Genomic DNA, 17,500 nt, shown 5'->3' with positions numbered 1-17,500 from the left:
ACCAAGGGGTCACCGGGTCCCATCCTAATTCAACAATTATCAAGGGTCATTGTCCATCCCTTTGCAATACCCTTTAACCTCCTTAAATAGCTCAGCATCCTGCCAGTACCAGGAAAAGGCTAGTTTAAATAGCTCGTGATGTACCGTCTCGCTGACACGTTTTTGTTTTGTTCGCTTACGATTGTTTAGCTGGCTTCAGTGACGTGGGGAAGTATTTGCTGGAATGGAGTAAGAGTTCTCTTGCTTGAGGGTACACTTGGTCACAATATTCTATCTTATTTCTCTTGTTCTTGTTTTGTTAAAGTTTAAATAGTTTATATAGGAGATATCTATTTTAATGTTGTTACTCTTCTTGAAATATTCTATTTTTTTCCTTGTTTCCTTTCCTCATTGGGCTATTTTCCTTGTTGGAGCCCCCTGGGCTTATAGCATCCTGCTTTTCCAACTAGGGTTATAGCTTAGCTAATAATAATAATAATAATAATAATAATACTTTTTATTTGATTTGAAACATACTGTACACCTTTCTGAGGGGGTTGGGAACTCGTTAGTTTCTTTGGTCGATGCAACCTTACCATCCTTGTGAGCTAAGGATGAGGTGTTTAGGGGAAGCCTATAGGTCTATCTGCCGAGTCATCAGCAGCCATTGCCTGGCCCTCCTTGGTCCTAGCTTGTGTGGAGAGTGGGATTGGGCACTGAGCATAAAGTAATATGGTCAGTCTCTAGGGCATTGTCCCGCTTGATAGGGCAATGTCACTGTCCCTTACCTCTCCCATTTACGAGAGTCCTTTAAACAGACAGACACAAACACAGATAAATAAATAAACCTCCTTGGGGGAGGTAATAACCAATAAACGTAATAGGATTATAAAAAAATGAGGATGATCCAAGCTATCTTCAATCTTCTTCCTTTTAGTCTTAACGCATGGCCACCTCTCTTCCACGCTGATCACTCCTCTTCATAAAGGAATCCAGACATCTCCTTTGTCACGAAGGACGCAGCTTCGCTCCCCAAGGTCCTGGCACGGATCAAACACCATTGAATTGAAGGACCCATTAGTCGATTAATTCAGCCGAGATAACCACAGGATGGGATTCTGCGCCTTCCTTATACTGTTATTAATATTGATAGCTAAGCTACAACCCTAGTTGGAAAAGCAGAATGCTATAAGCCCAGGGGCTCCAACAGGGAAAACGGCCCAGTGAGGAAAGGAAAAAAGGAAATAAATAAACGATATGAGAAAGAAAAGCAAGATGCTATAATCCCAAGGGCTCCAACAAAGAAAACAGCCCAGTGAGGAAAGGAAATAAGGAAATAAATAAACGATATGAGAAAGAAAAGCAAGATGCTATAATCCCAAGGGCTCCAACAGGGAAAAATAGCCCGGTGAGGAAAGGAAATAAGGAAATAAATAAACGATATGAGAAAGAAAAGCAAGATGCTATAATCCTAAGGGCTCCAACAGGGAAAATAGCCCAGTGAGGAAAGGAAATAAGGAAATAAATAAACGATATGAGAAAGAAAAGCAAGATGCTATAATCTCAAGGGCTCCAACAGGGAAAACAGCCCAGTGAGGAAAAGAAATAAGGAAATAAATAAACGATATGAGAAAGAAAAGCAAGATGCTATAATCCCAAGGGCTCCAATAGGGAAAACAGCCCAGTGAAGAAAGGAAATAAGAAAATAAATAAACGATATGAGAAGGAAAGAAAAGCAAGATGCTATAATCCTAAGGGCTCCAACAGGGAAAACAGCCCAGTGAGGAAAGGAAATAAGGAGATAAATAAACGATATAAGAAATGAACAAATAAGAATAAAATATTTTAAAAGCATTAACAACATCAAAACAGATATTCCATATATAAACTAAAATAAACACTTATGTCAGCCTGTTCAAATAACATTCGCTGCAAGTTTGAACTTTTGAAGAGTTTAATGCTGCAAATGTTTTTCTCCTAATTTGAAACCAGAACTGCCCTCTTCAAGGGCTCCAACAGTGAAAACAGCCCAGTGAGGAAAGGAGATAAATAAACGATATAAGAAGTCATGAACAATTAGAATAAAATAATTTAAAAACATTAACAGCAAAACAAATGTCATATATAAACTATATTAAGACTTATATCAGCCTGTTCAAACAACATTTGCAGCAAGTTTGAACTTTTGAAGAGTTTAACGCTGCAAATGTTTTTCTCCTAATTTGAAACCAGAATTGCCCTCTTAATATAACGTATCATTATGATCTGATTAATATTTTCAATATTGGGTCTTTATTAGAATGGCGTCACAATACCCGAAGGTACACTCGGGCACACTGTTCTATCTAGTTTCTCTTCCTCTTGTTTTGTTAAAGTTTTTATAGTTTATATAGGAAATATTTATTTCAATGTTTTTGCTGTTCTTAGAATATTTTATTTTTCCTTGTTTTCTTTCCTCACTGGGCTATTTTCCTTGTTGGAGCCCCTGGGCTTATAGCATCCTGCTTTTCCAACTAGGGTTGTAGCTTAGCATTTAATAATAATAATAATAATAATAATAATGATAATAATAATAATACTGAAGTAGTGAGTCATTACTCTTCCCTTAGAAGGGGTTTGACTCTAAACTGTTACACACCTGGGCGTTACTTTTTACACCCAAGCCGAAGGAGGAATATGGACTTGTATCTTTCGACAAGAGAAGGTAGAGTAATTGATTTGAAGGTTTCTGGCAGACCTTAAAGGTGTACTGATCAAGGCCACCCATAGTAGGTCAGACCTTGGAGCCGTACTGACCAAGGCCACCCGTAGCAGGTCAGACCTTGGAGCCGTACTGACCAAGGCCACCCGTAGCAGGTCAGACCTTGGAGCCGTACTGACCAAGGCCACCCGTAGCAGGTCAGACCTTGGAGCCGTACTGACCAAGGCCACCCGTAGCAGGTCAGACCTTGGAGCCGTACTGACCAAGGCCACCCGTAGCAGGTCAGACCTTGGAGCCGTACTGACCAAGGCCACCCGTAGCAGGTCAGACCTTGGAGCCGTACTGACCAAGGCCACCCGTAGCAGGTCAGACCTTGGAGCCGTACTGACCAAGGCCACCCGTAGCAGGTCAGACCTTGGAGCCGTACTGATCAAGGCCACCCATTGTAGGTCAGACCTTGGAGCTGTACTGACCAAGGCCACCCGTAGCAGGTCAGACCTTAGAGCTGTACTGACCAAGGCCACCCGTAGCAGGTCAGACCTTGGAGCTGTACTGACCAAGGCCACCCGTAGCAGGTCAGACCTTGGAGCCGTACTGACCAAGGCCACCCGTAGCAGGTCAGACCTTGGAGCCGTACTGACCAAGGCCACCCGTAGCAGGTCAGACCTTGGAGCCGTACTGACCAAGGCCACCCGTAGCAGGTCAGACCTTGAGCAAGGCCACCCGTAGCAGGTCAGACCTTGGAGCTGTACTGACCAAGGCCACCCGTAGCAGGTCAGACCTTGGAGCTGTACTGACCAAGGCCACCCGTAGCAGGTCAGACCTTGGAGCTGTACTGACCAAGGCCACCCGTAGCAGGTCAGACCTTGGAGCCGTACTGACCAAGGCCACCCGTAGTAGGTCAGACCTTGGAGCCGTACTGACCAAGGCCACCCGTAGCAGGTCAGACCTTGGAGCCGTACTGACCAAGGCCACCCGTAGCAGGTCAGACCTTGAGCAAGGCCACCCGTAGCAGGTCAGACCTTGGAGCTGTACTGACCAAGGCCACCCGTAGCAGGTCAGACCTTGGAGCCGTACTGACCAAGGCCACCCGTAGCAGGTCAGACCTTGGAGCCGTACTGACCAAGGCCACCTGTAGCAGGTCAGACCTTGGAGCCGTACTGACCAAGGCCACCCGTAGCAGGTCAGACCTTGGAGCCGTACTGACCAAGGCCACCCGTAGCAGGTCAGACCTTGGAGCCGTACTGACCAAGGCCACCCGTAGCAGGTCAGACCTTGGAGCCGTACTGACCAAGGCCACCCGTAGCAGGTCAGACCTTGGAGCCGTACTGACCAAGGCCACCCGTAGCAGGTCAGACCTTGGAGCCGTACTGACCAAGGCCACCCGTAGCAGGTCAGACCTTAGAGCCGTACTGACCAAGGCCACCCATAGTAGGTTAGTATGCTGTGAGCCAGGGTGGGTCATAAAATGGCCAAATCCCAGGCATGAATAAGGACTTTTCTGAGGCCTTTTTCCTGCAGTGGACTAGAAAAGGCTGCATATGTGGTGTTGAGCTTCATTCTCAGACTGTCGTCTTGGGAAATTTTAATACATCAGGCAGATTTTCCTCTTGTTTATACAGGAGTCAATTCAATTCTCTATAATATTCAATTAAAACCATAATAACGAAGATATTATAAAAGTTAAATGAGTTTCAGGAGACCTACTTCTGAAATAAATCTAAAAATACCACTGGCAAAATACGACACATCATCTCCAAGAATCTTGGCAAGGATGAACCTGCCATCATAAGAATAAAAGAATATTCAATTACAACCATAAAAGCGAAGATGTCATTATAAAAGTTAAATGAGTTTCAGGAGACCTACTTCGGAAATAAATCTAAAAATATAACAAGCAAAATACGACACATCATGTCCAAGAATCTTGGCAAGGATGAACCTGCCATCATAAGAATAAAACAATATTCAATTAAAACCATAAGAGCGAAGATGTCATTATATAAATTGAATGGCTTTCAAAAGACCTCCTTCTGAAATAAATCTAAAAATACCACTAGCAAAATACGACACACCATATCCAAGAATCTTGGCAAGGATGAACCTGCCATCCTCACCTCAAACAGATATCTTTTTCTTTAGTTACTATAAGCAGGGCATTCTGTCAATCGATGGTAGAGCGACTGGCTTGGTCAAAGCCTTAAAGGAAATGTGGGGCTTGGGCTTATTCAGATATAATTATTAATCTTTGAGAACTAACAGTAGTGAATATGACGTGTGCCCGCCGAAGATTACACTCAGGAGTGGATACCTTATATACCTTGACGTGGTGAAAGGGTTTGCGTATAGCCAGGATCAGCAAAGCTGTACTATAGTCCATTTCTTTTAGCGATGCATATTTGCACCGACTTGCGGCGGTGCCCTTTTAGCTCGGAAAAGTTTCCTGATCGCTGATTGGTTAGAATGATCTTGTCCAACCAATCAGCGATCCGGAAACTTTTCCGAGCTAAAAGGGCACCGCCGCGAGTCGGTGCAAATATGCATCACTAAAAGAAATGGACTATAGTCAGGGCCACCTATACTAGGTTGGTCTGCTGTGAGCGATCAGACGAAAATTTCTCACCATCACCAATCCACATTAGCCAGTATGGTGAGGGAAACTAGCCAAACCACAGACATGTAAATGACCGTCTGAGGCCTTTGTCTTGCAGTGAACTAGAAACGGTTGCATTTATTGTTGTTGTATGACATTATTATTATTATTACTATTATTATTAGTTGCTAAGCTACAACCCTAGTTGGAAAAGCAGGATGCTATAAGCCCAAGGGCACCAACAGGGAAAATAGCCCAGTGAGGAAAGGAAAAAAAGAAAAAGAAAATATCTTAAGAAGAGTAACATCATTAAAATAAACAGCTCCTATATAAACTATATAAACTTTAACAAAACAAGAAGAGAAATTATATAGAATAGTGTGCCCGAGTGTGCTCTCAAGCAAGAGAACTCTAACCCAAGATAGTGGAAGACCATGGTACAGAGGCTATGGCACTACCCAAGACTTGAGAACAATGGTTTGATTTTGGAGTGTCCTTCTCTTAGAAGAGCTGCTTACCATAGCTAAAGAGTCTCTTCTACCCTTACCAAGAGGAAAGTAGCCACTGAACAATTACAGTGCAGTATTTAACCCCTTGGGTGAAGAAGAATCGTTTGGTAATCTCAGTGTTGTCAGGTGTATGAGGACAGAGGAGAATATGTAAAGAATAGGCCAGACTATTCGGTGTATGTGTAGGCAAAAGGGAAATAAACCGTAACCAGAGAGAGGGATCCAATGTCGTACTGTCTGGCCAGTCTAATGACGCTATAGCTCTCTAGTGGTAGTATCTCAACGGGTGGCTGGTGCCCTGGCTAACCTACTACCTCTCATTATTATAATTAGCCAGTAAGAGCACCAATACCTTTGCAGGGGAACTTTCTCAAAGACAATTTGTAAAAATATTAACTAATTCGTTGTATATGACTATTTATAGTAGGTAAGTTACAACCCTACTTGGAAATGCATGATGCTATAAGCCCAAGGGCTCCAACACAAGAAAATAGCCCAATGAGGAAAGGAAATAAGGAAACAGATAGGAGAAGGACACTCCGAAATCAAACCATTGTTCTCCAGTCTTGGGTAGTGCCATAGCCTTTGTACCATGGTCTTCCAGTGTCTTGGGGTAGAGTTCGTTTGCTTGAGGGTACACTCAGGCACACTGCTCTATCTAGTTTCTCTTCCTCTTGTTTTGTTGAAGTTTTTATAGTTTATATATGATATATTCATTTTAATGTTATTGTTCTTTCCTTTCCTCACTGGGCTATTTTCCCTATTGGAGCCCCTGGGATTATAGCATCCTGCTTTTCCAACTAGGGTTGTAGCTTAGCAAGAAATAATAATAATAATAATAATAATAATAATAATAATGTGCCTGAGTGTGCCCTCAAGCAAGATAACTCTTAACAGAGGACAATGGAAGACCAAGGTACAGTGGTTGTGACACTACCCAAGACTAGAGAACAATGGTTCTATAGAAGAGGTAATGAACAATTAAAATAGAATACTTTAAGAACTAGATTAGCTAGTAATGATAATAATAATCTGACAACATTATAACGATTATTTTTTGTTAACTTTCATTATTTCTCAAATAGTTCATTTATTTCCTTTTCTCACTGGGCTATTTTCCCCTGTTAGAGCCCTTGGGCTTGTAGCATCCTGCTTTTCCAACTAGGGTTGTAGCTTAGCTAGTATTATTAATAATAATAATTTAATAATAATAATAAACTATTTGCTTATTTCCTTTCCTCACTGGGCTATTTTTCCCTGTTGGAGCCTTGCTTTTATAGCGTGTTGCTTTTCCAACTAGGGTTATAGCTTAGCTAATAATAATAATAATAACAATAATAATAATATTTTTTTTTTAAATTCTTTTAATTTTTAATTTTTTTATATTTCTTTTTCAATTTACAATTTCTTTTTTAAATTTTCAATTTTTTTTCATTTTTCAATTTTTTTTCAATTTTCCATTTTTCTTTAATTTTTAATTTTTTTTTTTTTTTAAATTTTCAGGATGGGCATTTGCCGAAAGATGTTGTCTGTCATGGCGGCAATCGTGATCGGCGTCATATGGATGGACAGACAGACATACGCCTTACCTCCAGAGTTTGAATGTTCTACCAGCGATGATTGTCCATGGAACGGTTGCTGTTTAGTAGGTAAGAAGAAATGTTCGACTTACAACTACCCGACTTACGAACGTTCGACTTCCAACTACCTGATTTACGAACGTTCGTCTTACAACTACCCGACTCACGAACGTTCGACTTACAACTACCCGACTCACGAACGTTCGACTTACAACTACCCGACTTCACGAACGTTCGACTTCCAACTACCTGATTTACGAACGTTCGTCTTACAACTACCCGACTCACGAACGTTCGACTTACAACTACCCGACTCACGAACGTTCGACTTACAACTACCCGACTCACGAACGTTCGACTTACAACTACCCGACTCACGAACGTTCGACTTACAACTACCCGACTCACGAACGTTCGACTTACAACTACCCGACTTCACGAACGTTCGACTTACAACTACCCGACTCACGAACGTAAGACTTACAACTACCCGACTCACGAACGTTCGCCTTACAACTACCCGACTCACGAACGTTCGACTTACAACTACCCGACTCACGAACGTTCGACTTACAACTACCCGACTCACGAACGTTCGACTTACAACTACCCGACTCACGAACGTTCGACTTACAACTACCCGATTTACGAACGTTCGTCTTACAACTACCCGACTCACGAACGTTCGACTTACAACTACCCGACTCACGAACGTTCGACTTACAACTACCCGACTCACGAACGTTCGTCTTACAACTACCCGACTCACGAACGTTCGACTTCCAACTACCTGATTTACGAACGTTCGTCTTACAACTACCCGACTCATGAACGTTCGACTTACAACTACCTGATTTACGAACATTCGTCTTACAACTACCCGACTCACGAACGTTCGCCTTACAACTACCCGACTCACGAACGTCCGACTTACAATTATCCGACTTATGAACGTTCGACTTACAACTACCCGACTCACGAACGTTCGACTTACAACTACCCGACTCACGAACGTTCGTCTTACAACTACCCGACTCACGAACGTTCGACTTACAACTACCCGACTCACGAACGTTCGACTTACAACTACCCGACTCACGAACGTTCGACTTACAACTACCCGACTCACGAACGTTCGTCTTACAACTACCCGACTCACGAACGTTCGTCTTACAACTACCCGACTCACGAACGTTCGACTTCCAACTACCTGATTTACGAACGTTCGTCTTACAACTACCCGACTCATGAACGTTCGACTTACAACTACCTGATTTACGAACGTTCGTCTTACAACTACCCGACTCACGAACGTAAGACTTACAACTACCCGACTCACGAACGTTCGACTTACAACTACCCGACTCACGAACGTTCGCCTTACAACTACCCGACTCACGAACGTCCGACTTACAATTATCCGACTTACGAACGTTCGACTTACAACTACCCGACTCACGAACGTTCGACTTACAACTACCCGACTCACGAACGTTCGACTTACAACTACCCGACTCACGAACGTTCGACTTACAACTACCCGACTCACGAACGTTCGACTTACAACTACCCGACTCACGAACGTTCGACTTACAACTACCCGACCCACGAAGGTTCGACTTACAACTACCCGACTCACGAACGTTCGACTTACAACTACCCGACTCACGAACGTTCGACTTACAACTACCCGACCCACGAACGTTCACATCACACCTATCCGACTTACGAACATTCGTCTTAAAACTGCCCGACTTACGACCGTTCGGACATACAACCACAAGGTTGTGGTGGCTGATGTGGTAACGTCCCTGACTGGTTGTTAACACCAGACTGGGGTTCGATTCCTTCTCAAACTCGTTAGTTTCTTTTGTCACTGCAACCTCACCATTCTTATGAGCTAAGTATGTGGCGTTTAGGGAGCATATAGGTCTATCTGCTAAGTATCAGCAGCCATTGCCTGGCCTTCCTTGGTCCTAGCTTGGGTGGGGAGAGTGGGGGGGGGGCTTGGGCACTGATCATATGATATATATGTTCAGTCTCTAGATCATTGTCCTGCTTGATAGGGCAATGTCACTGTCCCTTGCCTCTGCCATTCATGAGCGACCTTCAAACCCTTGAAATCCAAAACTGAAATCGTAAATTTCAGATATTGTATCAAAAGTTTGTATGCTGTAATTAGATGAAGTAATACAGTCATAAAACAATATTGTATCATTCAATACAGTAAGCAAAACAACATTTGTAATAACCTGATATAAGTTTCATATGGAATGGAACTATTTGTTGACTTTTGTAGCTGGAAGTTATAGGCATGGGAGTCATGTTAGGCCTATTCTAGGTCAAAATTTAACAAAATTGGACTTACAAACAATTTGACTTACAAGCAATTCGACCCAAAACAATTTGACTCATAAACAATTTGACTCACAAGCAATTCGACTTACAAACAATTTGACTCAGAAACAATTTGACTTACAAACAATTCGACTCAAAACAATTAGATTTACAACAATTTGACACATGAACAATTTGACTCACAAACAATTTGACTCACAAACAATTTGACTTACAAACAATTTGACTCACAAACAATTTGATTGACATACAATTTGACTCACAAACAATTTGACTCATAAACAATTTGACTTACAAACAATTTGACTCACAAACAATTAGATTTACAACAATTTGACACAAAATTTGACTTACAAACAATTCGACTCAAAACAATTTGACTTACAAACAATTTGACTCAAACAATTTGACTTACAAACAATTTGACTCACAAACAATTTGACTTACAAAGAATTTGACTCACAAACAATTCGACTCAAAACAATTAGATTTACAACAATTTGACTTACAAACAATTCGACTCAAAACAATTTGACTTACAAACAATTTGACTCACAAACAATTTGACTTACAAACAATTTGACTCACAAACAATTTGACTTACAAAGAATTTGACTCACAAACAATTCGACTCAAAACAATCAGATTTACAACAATTTGACTTACAAACAATTCGACTCAAAACAATTTGACTTACAAACAATTTGACTTACAAACAATTTGACTCACAAACAATTCGACTTACAAACAATTTGACTCACAAACAATTTGACTTACAAACAATTCGACTCAAAACAATTAGATTTACAACAATTTGACACATGAACAATTTGACTCACAAACAATTTGACTTACAAACAATTTGACTCACAAACAATTTGATTGACATACAATTTGACTCACAAACAATTTGACTCATAAACAATTTGACTTACAAACAATTTGACTCACAAACAATTAGATTTACAACAATTTGACACAAACAATTTGACTTACAAACAATTCGACTCAAAACAATTTGACTTACAAACAATTTGACTCAAACAATTTGACTCAAACAATTTGACTTACAATTTGACTCACAAACAATTTGACTTACAAAGAATTTGACTCACAAACAATTCGACTCAAAGCAATTAGATTTACAACAATTTGACTTACAATCAATTCGACTCAAAACAATTTGACTTACAAACAATTTGACTCACAAACAATTTGACTCACAAACAATTTGACTTACAAACAATTTGACTCACAAACAATTCGACTCAAAACAATTAGATTCACAACAATTTGACTTACAAACAATTTGACTCACAAACAATTCGACTCAAAACAATTAGATTTACAACAATTTGACTTACAAACAATTCGACTCAAAACAATTTGACTTACAAACAATTTGACTCACAAACAATTTGACTCGAAACAATTAGATTTACAACAATTTGACTTACAAACAATTCGACTCAAAACAATTTGACTTACAAACAGCTTATACGTTGAGGACCTGTATTTTCTATTGAAAACTAATCATTTGAATATTTAAAGGCCGCTCATGAATGGCAAAGGCAAGGGACAGTGGCAATGCCTTAGAGACTGACCATATATACATATGATCAGCGCCCATGACCCCTCTCCACCCACGCTAGGACCAGGGAGGGCCAAGTAATGGCTGCTGATGACCCAGCAGGTAGATATATAGGCTTCCCCAAACCCCACATCCTTTGCTCACAAGGATGGTGAGGTTGTAGCGACCAAAGGAACAGACACTACAAGAAACTATCAAGCTTGAGCGGGTCTCGAACCCGAGTCCGGAAGAATGCCAGCCAGAAGGAGTTTTTTATTTTGTTTGAGTTTCCTTGCTTCCTTTCCTCACTGGGCTATTTTCCCTGTTGGAGCCCCTGGGCTTATAGCATCCTCCTTTTCCAACTAGGGTTGTAGCTTAGCCAGTAATAATAATAATAATGAAAATAATAATAATAGTAATGATAATAATAATTATGATAAAAAATAATAATAATTATGATAAAAAAATAATAATTATGATAAAAAAATAATAATAATGATAATAATAATAATAATGATAATAATAATAATAATAATAATAATAATAATAATAATAATAATAATAATAATAATAATAATAGTTTCAGACAAGTTTTACGAAATGAATAATAATAATAATAATAATAATAATAATAATAATAATAGTTTCACACAAGTTTTACGAAATGAATAATAATAATAATAATAATAATAATAATAATAATAATAATAATAATAATAATAATAATAATAATAATAATGATAATAATAATAATAATAGTTTCAGACAAGTTTTACGAAATGAAGGTAGAGCAAGAAGACCGAGAGCTTTGATTGACATTAATATTTTAATCATACTTTTAAAGACGGTGACGTCACCGTGGTTTCTTCATGAAAAACATCCGGTAGAGACGATGTATAATTTCAGTTTTTATCTGTTTGTGATGTTCATAAGCATCCTGAAAGATGAATAATGTATACTAAGACACATATACATACATTAAGTACTTCAGAATATGTTATCCTCCGTTAACTATGTATGATTTTCGTATCAAGAATGAATAATGTAGGGAATCTGAATGTCCTTTTGCTTTAAATCATAGTTGTAGTGTCTGCAACATCATCAGCCTTGTAAGCTATGGATGAGGGTGGGATTTGGGGGGAGCCATTGCCTGGCCCTCCCTGGTCCTAGCTTGAAAAAGAGGGGGCATGTCCTATGCCTTCTCTCTCCTATTTCTGATTGACCTTTAAAAATGTGTGTTTAAATGGCGTATTATTATTATTATTATTATTATTATTATTATTATTATTATTTTTATTAGACAAGCTACAACCCTAGTTGGAAAAGCAAGATGCTACTAGCCCAAGGGCTCCAACAGGGAAAATAGCCCAGTGAGGAAAAGAAATAAGGAAATAAATAAACTATATGAGAAGTAAAGAATAATTAAAATATTTTCAGAACAGTAACAATATCAAAATAAATCTTTCGTATATAAACTAAATAAAGGGATGACAAATGAGATAAAACACCATGGCCCGAGTGTACCCTAAAGCAAGAGAACTCTAACCCAAGACAGTGGAAGACCATGGTACAGAGGCTATGACACTACCCAAGACTAAAGAACAATGGTTTGATTTTGGAGTGTCCTCCTAGAAGAGCTGCTTACCATAGCTAAAGAGTCTCTTCTACCCTTACCAAGAGGAAAGTAGACACTGAACAATTACAGTGCAATAGTTAAACCCTTGAGTGAAGAAAAAATTGACTGATTATCTTAGTGTTGTCAGATGTATGAGGACAAAGGAGAATGTAGAAAGAATATGCCAGACTATTCAGTGTATGTGTGGGCAGAGGAAAAAGGAGCCGTAATTGCAGGGATGGAATGTAGTACTAACTGGCCACTCAAAGAACACAATAACTATCTAGCGGTAGTATCTCAACGGGTGGCTGGTGCCCTGGCCAACCTACTACCTACAAATATAGGTAGTGTTTTGACATAGTTTCTTCCTACTTTTCCACAGGGTTTGAACGCTTCAGCCTCCCTAAATGTGTCATTAGGGGAAACGTCGGAGACTGGTGCCGAATCGACTCCTCTCCAATGCCCATGAAATTGGGTTATCCTAATGGCATTGTGGTAAGACATCCCAAAAATTATCTTTCATTTACCTGGTTAAAATGTCTTATTTATCTTTTTATGAGGAGAATGGGTTACAAAGCTTTTAAGAAAAATATAGCTTCAATATTTCAACGTTAGAATTTGTATCCTATAGTCCATTTCTTTTAGCGATGCATATTTGCACCGACTCGCAGTGGTGCCCTTTTAGCTCGGAAAAGTTTCCGGATAGCTGATTGGTTGGAATTATCTCGTCCAACCAATCAGCGATCCAGAAACTTTTCCGAGCTAAAACGGCACCACTGCGAGTCAGTGCAAATATGCATCGCTAAAAGAAATGGACTATAGTTTTTATTATGGAGAGAAGTTGTTTGGTTGAAGAGGATGCCTTTGCTATAAGGCACTGGAGAGAGCATAGCAGGCAACCGACCCCTTAATGTAGGGATATGGGTGGGAAAGAAGACATTTTTTTTTCCATACTCAAAATGATCTCCCCCTGTTTTTTGGGGGGTTGACTGATCAAGGAACTTTCTATAGAAAGTCCACATGATCTTTAAGGTGGATATTTTATATTTTTCTCAAAATTTAAGTTCTACAGGTTCCAACTAGTTTATTCCATAAAGCTTCACCTAGGAAATCCAACCAGTTTATTCCATAAAGCTTCACCTAGGAAATCCAACTAGTTTATTCCATAAAGCTTCACCTAGGAAATCCAACCAGTTTATTTCTAAAACTTCCATATATTTTCAGTAGCTTATCAACGAAACTTCTACAAGTTTCTTTCAATTTATTGAATGCCCACCAGTTTCTTATAAAAGCTCAACAAATGCCCACCAGTTTCTTATAAAATCTCAACAAATGCCCACCAGTTTCTTATAAAAGCTCAACAAATGCCCACCAGTTTCTTATAAAAGCTCAACAAATGCCCACCAGTTTCTTATAAAAGCTCAACAAATGCCCACCAGTTTCTTATAAAAGCTCAACAAATGCCCACCAGTTTCTTATAAAATCTCAACAAATGCCCACCAGTTTCTTATAAAAGCTCAACAAATGCCCACCAGTTTCTTATAAAAGCTCAACAAATGCCCACCAGTTTCTTATAAAAGCTCAACAAATGCCCACCAGTTTCTTATAAAAGCTCAACAAATGCCCACCAGTTTCTTATAAAAGCTCAACAAATGCCCACCAGTTTCTTATAAAAGCTCAACAAATGCCCACCAGTTTCTTATAAAAGCTCAACAAATGCCCACCAGTTTCTTATAAAATCTCAACAAATGCCCACCAGTTTCTTATAAAAGCTCAACAAATGCCCACCAATTTATTGATTAAAGACCTACAAATGCCCACTATAGTCCATTTCTTTTATCGATGCAGATTTGCACCGACTCGCAGCGGTGCCCTTTTAGCTCGGAAAATTTTCCTGATCGCTGATTGGTTAGAATTATCTCGTCCAACCAATCAGCGATCAGGAAACTTTTCCGAGCTTAAAGGGCACCGCTGCGAGTCGGTGCAAATCTGCATCGCTAAAAGAAATTCACTATAGTTTTTTTTTTATATATCTACAAATGCCCACCAGTTTAATCGTAAAAACTTCTTCTTTCAGGCCAAACTTGAAGCAGTCCACTTAGGATTCTGTAACTGCCTTCCAGGTTTATTCTGTGCAAGAAATACTTCCAAATGCGATCATCCGGAGCTCACCGACGCTGACAATATCATCGAAAGTTAGGGATAATAGCTGAGACAGAGCAACTCTACGGAACTGGCTAGGCTAAGCAGCGTACTTTTCCTAAAGAGATTCATCGGTCTCATGTTAAGATTTGTACAGGCCTACTATAGTCATATTGAATCTACGTGTACCTGCCTTTGAAGGCCCCTGAAATTTTTGCTTTTATTTTTTTTCGGGGATTTATTTACAGTTTTCATATGCATTATTTCCTATTTATTGTTAAGAATTCTAAACACACAAATAACGAGTTGTTACAGAGTGTTTTCGGTTAATATTCACTAGCAGTAAGGTCAAATCAAAGATTTTGATGCCACAGGAAGTCTAAATGTTGATTACGTCATAATCAACATCAATGATTGCATCTTCCTTCATTATTTTCTACTTAAATGAGTTGATGAAATAGATTTCATAATTGTTCCTTTTAGAAGAATAATGTAGGTATCCATTTTTTGCATAACGTTCCCAACGCTGTCTTCTTCGCGGGACGTGGGACATGACTGTGTGTATATGTATATAAATATATATATATATATATATATATATATATATATATATATATATATATATATATATATATATATATATATATATATATATACATGCATATATTCATATTTATATTTATAGGTATTGCATTTGTTAATATACAACGTACATTATTTCTATGTTCGCCATTACGCTTGAGGCTTTACAGCGCGGCAGTGAATCAGTTTACAACATGCATTTATGCAGGCTGCAATTGGCTAATCTTGTACCAAAGACGGCCTACTAGGGCATTTTGTTAATTATTTATAAGAGAATGAATAAAATCTTAAAAGATTACTTTCACGACCTTTTCTGCCCTATAACATGAATCAAAATGCTGCAAATCACACCCAATTATTATTATTATTATTATTATTATTATTATTATTAGCCAAGCTACAACCCTAGTTGGAAAAGCAAGATGCTATAAGCCCAAGGGCTCCAATTGGGAAAAATAGCCCAGTGAGGAAAGGAAATGTATAGTTATTATTATTATTATTATTATTATTATTAATAGCTAAGCTACAACCCTACTTGGAAAAGCAAGATGCTATAAGCCCAAGGGCTCCAATAGGCAAAAATAGCCCAGTGAGGAAAGGAAATGTATAGTTATTATTATTATTATTATTATTATTATTAATAGCTAAGCTACAACCCTAGTTGGAAAAGCAAGATGCTATAAGCCCAAGGGCTCCAATAGGGAAAAATAGCCCAGTGAGGAAAGGAAATGTATAGTTATTATTATTATTATTATTATTATTATTATTATTATTATTATTATTAGCCAAGCTACAACCCTACTTGGAAAAGCAAGATGCTATAAGCCCAAAGGCTCCAATTGGGAAAAATAGCCCAGTGAGGAAAGGAAATAAGGAAATAAATAAATATCCACGGTAAGAAAGAGTCATTGCGGTAGTCTATTGAAAACGTCTCTCCCTGACAATCTGTTGGACAGGCGTTCGAGACACGCTTAAGGGATGGGGGCTGGGGAAGTCTATATAGCTAACTGGTGCCATTGCAGCCATTGCCTGGCCCTCTCTGGTCCTTGCTTGATGGAGATGGGCCTTGGGCGCTGATTATATAAATGGTCAGTCTCTAGGGCATTGTCCTGCCCCTTACCTCTGCCATTCATGAGGTACATTTAAACCTTTAAACTGCCTTGAGGTATCTAGAAGGCAAAGAAACCTAAAAGATTTCTCAAAAATTTTTAGTTTATCTTTTTTTATACTGACTGACACTTTATTATTATTATTATTATTATTATTATTATTACTTGCTAAGCAACAACCCTGGTTGGAAAAGCAGGATGCTAAAAGCCCAATGGCTCCAACGGGGAAAAGCAGCCCAGTAAGGAAAAGAAATAGGGAAATAAACTGCAATAAATGAGCAATTAGCATAAAATATTTTAAGAACAGTAACAGCATTAAATTCAACCATTTAGCCTATATATAAAATATGAAAACTTAAAAAAAAAAAAACAAGAGAAATAAGATAGAACAGTATGCCCGAGTGTACCCTCAAGCAAGAGAACTCTATCCCAAGATAGTGGAAGACCATGGTACATAGGCTATGGCACTACCCAAGACTAGAGTGCAATGGTTTTATTTTGGAGTGTTCTTCTCCTAGAAGAGCTGCTGACCATGGGTAAAGAGTCTCTTCTACCCTTACCATGAAGAAAGTAGCCACTGAACAATTACATTGCAGTGGTTAACCCCTTGGGTGAATAAGAATTGTTTGGTAATCTCAGTGTTGTCGGGTGTATGAGGACAGAGGAGAATCTGTAAAGAATAGGCCAGACTATTCGGTGTCTGTGTAGGCAAAGGGAAAGAACCGTAACCAGAGAGAAGGATCCAATGAAGTACTGTCTGGC

At 39.0% G+C, this 17,500-nt stretch overlaps 1 protein-coding gene across 1 annotated transcript in view; it reads left to right on the top strand.

Annotated features, from left to right (window-relative positions):
- The window catches only part of LOC137620351 (astakine-like), a 17,436-nt gene extending 1,813 nt beyond the window's left edge, over nucleotides 1-15,623 (top strand). Inside the window, exons 2-4 of the mRNA XM_068350581.1 lie at nucleotides 7,286-7,431; nucleotides 13,288-13,400; nucleotides 14,983-15,623. Of these exons, the coding sequence (XP_068206682.1) occupies nucleotides 7,287-7,431; nucleotides 13,288-13,400; nucleotides 14,983-15,105 (381 nt within the window). The 5' untranslated portion in view covers nucleotide 7,286 and the 3' untranslated portion in view covers nucleotides 15,106-15,623. The remainder of the gene's footprint in view (nucleotides 1-7,285; nucleotides 7,432-13,287; nucleotides 13,401-14,982) is intronic.
- The last annotated feature ends 1,877 nt before the right edge of the window (nucleotides 15,624-17,500 follow it).

Source organism: Palaemon carinicauda, chromosome 26 (assembly GCF_036898095.1).
Source record: "Palaemon carinicauda isolate YSFRI2023 chromosome 26, ASM3689809v2, whole genome shotgun sequence".
Taxonomy (NCBI): Eukaryota; Metazoa; Arthropoda; class Malacostraca; order Decapoda; family Palaemonidae; genus Palaemon; species Palaemon carinicauda.
Note: the sequence above shows the minus strand (reverse complement) of the source record. Positions and strands in the feature narration are given on the sequence as shown.